The sequence below is a fragment of the Bombus impatiens genome, unplaced genomic scaffold (assembly GCF_000188095.3).
Source record: "Bombus impatiens unplaced genomic scaffold, BIMP_2.2 scf_0136, whole genome shotgun sequence".
Taxonomy (NCBI): domain Eukaryota; kingdom Metazoa; phylum Arthropoda; class Insecta; order Hymenoptera; family Apidae; genus Bombus; species Bombus impatiens.
In genome coordinates this window covers 2,992,009-2,996,854 of record NT_176555.1, presented here as the reverse complement: position 1 = coordinate 2,996,854, position 4,846 = coordinate 2,992,009, and the positions used below count along the sequence as shown (strand labels likewise).

Here is a 4,846-nt window from a genome sequence, read left to right as displayed (position 1 = left end):
CGACGACAGGCCAGCTGCAGCCGACACAGTTGCAGCCGGCGCCGACCGCGCAGCCTATCCCTGTCTCCGTGCTGGTACCGGTGCCCAGCTCGCAAACTAACCAATTGCGACAACAGGAGCAAACCCCGCAGCCTCAGTCGCCCGCCACCGCGGAGGCCAACGCAAATTGCTCCGCCGGAAGAGATGGGTGAGTATCCAGGGTGGGCATTTCCATGAGAAGCGATGGAATATTTTTATTTTTTTTCTTTTATTTGATGTAATATATGGTTCTACTGAGAAGTACTATACAGAGATGAGAAGGCAAGGTCCTTCCACTACGGGTGTCTATTTTTATGATTATATCGGGTCGATTAGAAATGACCAATCAGATACGCATTCGTTTGCCCAACCACCTTCTTATCTTTGTACGGTAGACAATTCCACTGAGAAGTAGACGAATCTACCGAAAGGTAGACGAGTCTCTTTACATGTAGGGTTGTATATATATATATATATATATATATATATATATATGTTGACTATACTTGGATCGTTATAGAGGATGAATGTAATATATGGTTGATGGATGAGTGATTGTGCAAATCGATGTCGCAATAAGCTTTCTGTATGTATGTGATATATACACGATAGCTTGTTATGGGTGTCACATTGCTTGAATGTTGTTGTATAACGTATTGTGTTCGTCGATATGGATACGTGTATATATGTTCTCTCTCATGTCGTGTACATCTGGTTCACGAATCTGTCGCATGGGTGTTACTCGTTGCTTATAATAAATCTTAAACACCAACCTCGATTATAGGTATTACACGAACTCGATCTAACCTCTCGGAACAAAATTCCAAATTTATCGTAAATCACGGTGTTTTCCTTCCTCGACAGCACCAGCAGCGGCAGCAAGACGGTGGCCTACACGTACGAAGCATTCTTCGTGTCGGATGGCCGGTCGAAGCGTCGCAGTGTGAATACAAATGGCGCCGCGGTGCCTGACAAGGAGGCTGCTCAGCCGGATAGGCCAAAGTTCACGTGCACGGAGTGCGGCAAACAGTACGCAACCTCGTCGAACCTGTCCCGGCACAAACAGACGCATCGCAGTCTCGACTCTCAATCGGCAAAGAAGTGCATTCACTGTGGCAAAGCGTACGTGAGCATGCCAGCCCTGGCGATGCACGTGCTGACCCACAAGTTGGCCCACAGCTGCGGCGTCTGTGGCAAGATGTTCTCCAGGCCTTGGCTGCTACAAGGCCATCTGAGAAGTCACACGGGAGAGAAGCCATACGGGTGCGCGCATTGCGGCAAAGCGTTCGCCGATCGGTCGAATCTACGTGCCCACATGCAGACGCATTCCGCGGACAAGAACTACGAGTGCTCGAGATGCCACAAAACCTTCGCTCTCAAGTCCTATCTGAACAAACACCTGGAGTCCGCTTGTTTACGCGACGACGAGATGCCGCCGCAACAACAGCAACAACAGCAACCTGCTACCAATGGTAGCAACGCGACGACGCAACATCAACAAAGCAACAATCGTGGTTTGTAGCAGCGCTTCGACGACAGGAAGACCACGACCAGGCGCCTCGACGCCCTAGAGACCGCTGCTAGGGAGAGCTAGCGGTCGTTCCCAGCGACGCCCGGCTAACCGGGACGACGAGGCAAGATCGATGGAAGAAGATTGACGGGGATGAGGAGGGAGAAAGGGAGAAAGAATAAAGGTTTGCCGTAGGTTTTAAGTAGAAAAGTGCCAGTAGAGAAAATGGAGGATAATAGAGAGAAGTAACCTAATGGTAGATGGGTAGAGGGTGAAGAGAGGGGGAAATGATAGGAGTGTGTCGGTTTCTTAAATAATGTCTAACATTAATAAAAACGTCCAATAATGTTAAGTCTTAAAACGAGCAGAAAGAAAAAGAAGAATAAAAAACAAGATGAAACGACGATGGATAAAGGAGAGAACGATGAAAAAAAAAAAAAGATGAGATGAAAGAAACGAGAACAAAGAACACGTCGAACGGTGACGTCCACACTGCAGTCTAGTCACTCTAGTCGATTATATCTAATACATTATGATATTATATTATTATATTATATATTATATTATTATTATATATATAGTATATTTACTAGCGCGTACGGTTCTAGTCGCGAGCTCGTTACGGAGACACACTATTTATTGATACTTAGCTGCCTAAATGAAATAACGAATAAAAAGAAAATTCTTCGAGGATTAAACAAGAATTACACACGTACACGCATATAACAAACCAAGGGGGACACACACCACGATATAACGATAATAACGACGATAACGAAGCAGATTATTGAAAGGAAATTAAAAGACGATAGATTCGGTGCAATAACGACTCAATTAGAAGAAGGCTCGACTTAACCACGAGCTAACGAAATTTCCGGCCGGTTTTCGATTCTCCCCAAATCCTTTCCCCCGCGAGACCCTGCATCGACGCTCGTCCTCAGCGTTCTAATGCCAATGCATTGGCGACACGGGTATCGAATCGTGTCTAGAGATCGATTCGTCGTTCTCGTTGAAACGTACAGTCGTCACCGGACCACTTCGTTTCTTCCGAAGAGCATCGGATCGAATCTCGAGACGATCGGCCCTCTCCCATGTTCCTTTTTTCGATGGCTCCTTCCACGGTTGGACCACAATTACACTCGACCACAGGGCGATCGACGGATGATGGATACTCTCGATACAGGCGCCGGTGCAGGCCTGTACGTTTCTTTCGATGATAAGGAAGGAGGTTGTATATAACTGGCTCGTGTAACTTGTTTTCATTTTTCTCACGTTGATTGTTAGATCTCTTGGCGGCCGTTTGATGGTAACTTTTGCGGTTGAGTAGTGGACAAGGGAGTATTTGATCAGTAGCAGCCTTTTCAAGAAAGACATAGAAAAGCAAAAATCGAAATTCAATTTTATGTAGACCATATGTGAAGGATCTGAAGTGCTCGAGTAGACAAAATCGGGCTAATTATTTAGGCAGGAGAGAAAAATGAATCTCCCGTTTGTTTCATAGAAATTAGTAGAAAATTCGAAGATTCTACGCCATACATTGCATAAGAATTATACCGGACGAAATAATAATGCGATAGATGTCAAAAATTTCCTTGCTCGCCACCGTGTACCTCGACCATCCCAATACGCTCTACGTCATGCAAAACCGTTTCATTCTTACGAACGACAGTTCGTAGAACTCCTCAACTTTTCAAATATTTAATTCCATCAATTTTCTCATTGTTATTTTTACCTCGCACAGAAGAACACGGTTCCCATAAAAGAACGGGGAGAGAGAAAAAAAAAAAGAAGAGAAAGTCATCGACAGTGATGCGTGGCATAGAACGTGTTAACGACACGTGGACATCGATCGAGCTGCCTCGAGGTCGTCGTATTTGCAATACTTCCAACGTGTTCATAGTTTTCAGCGATGTTACACGATCGGTTATATAGAAGCTCGAATACGAAATAAAGTAATATTCTAAGCGCGTTCACACGCGTACACATTTACATTACACAGTAGGTATACATAAGAACACGTAGGAGAAACAGACAAATATACACAGACACACGACACGAAGCGCGTTACACGTAATATTTAGAGCAGATTCGAGTAATAGATGCGTAACTTTGTTATACACATATTTTATAGAAGCAATATAACGAGTAAGGAAAAAAAAGTAATAATGACGACGCGTACGGTCAAAAGCAATGTTTCGACACAACGAATTATATAATTATACATATAGAGGCGAACATCGAAGTTTTAACGTGATGGAAAACGATGATTTGCTTCGGCAGAAACTTCTTCGATCGTCTGAACCCTAACCACGCTCTTCCGTTTTTCGCGATCGTCGTTCAAAATTGGCGCCACGACCAGTCGGATTTCGCGACTCGTAAAAATTCATCGATTCTGCCTCTTTTAAACTAAAGCAATATCTTCAAACGTTCCAACGAACAGGCCGCTTCCATTTTAGAATTTAACGAAAGAAAATAATTGAATATTTATCGGTTCGATGGTGGGAGAGATCGACTAATCAGTGGCTTCGTGGTTTGCCTTTTAACGATGGAGAATGCGCTTCGTAAGGCTTAATTAGCTTCTGATATCTTTTAAACGAGCTCAAGTAAGCTTTGTGCAACGAACATTTGGAACACCAATCTAGTCTTAAAAAGAAATTCCGTTTAAGTATATTTTATATAACGAACAGAATGACAAACGCTCCGAATGACAAACGTAGTGTTAGTGACGCGTGTGAAACTCCCGCTCTGTAAGCAACGCAACGATTACACATCGAAATTCGCGAATCCTTTTATCGTAATATTAAACGCAAATCCTTGGAACTACGTTTTGTAGAAAAAAAAAAAAACAAAGAAACATTTCGAAACAACGAAAAGGGAGTGTCAGCGAAATCCGGCTGAAAAATCCGACCTCCGCTTCATTCGACCAACTTTTTCTCCGAAAGCAACGATTACAGCGCGCCGAATAATTCCCGGAAAAATAACGAAAAGAAAGAAAAAGGAGAGAGGAAAAGTATAGAGGGATTGAAAAAAGAAAAAAAGAAGGAAATACACGCGAAACACGATCGCGAGAGAACAAAGAAGAGCGTGGATCAGTGCCAGCTTGGGAAGAGCTGTCGCGACGATCCAACGAGTCCTTTTGTATTAATTATTGCCGACAAATAATTACCGCGTTGCATGTACAGAGTAGCCGACCTCACCGCCAAAACAGTAAAAAGAAGCAAAAATGGCAAAAAAAAAGAAATATTAATCGCGAGAAAAAATGGAGAAACGAAGCACCGGAGAACAGAACACACATGAACACGTCTTGTACTATACTTT

The 4,846-nt window shown here is 43.5% G+C and overlaps 1 protein-coding gene across 1 annotated transcript in view; it reads left to right on the top strand.

The window, feature by feature from the left end:
• The window catches only part of LOC100746329 (protein escargot-like), a 17,131-nt gene extending 12,757 nt beyond the window's left edge, over window positions 1-4,374 (top strand). The window contains exons 4-5 of the mRNA XM_024365471.2: window positions 2-187; window positions 883-4,374. Of these exons, the coding sequence (XP_024221239.1) occupies window positions 2-187; window positions 883-1,540 (844 nt within the window). The 3' untranslated portion in view covers window positions 1,541-4,374. The remainder of the gene's footprint in view (window position 1; window positions 188-882) is intronic.
• The last annotated feature ends 472 nt before the right edge of the window (window positions 4,375-4,846 follow it).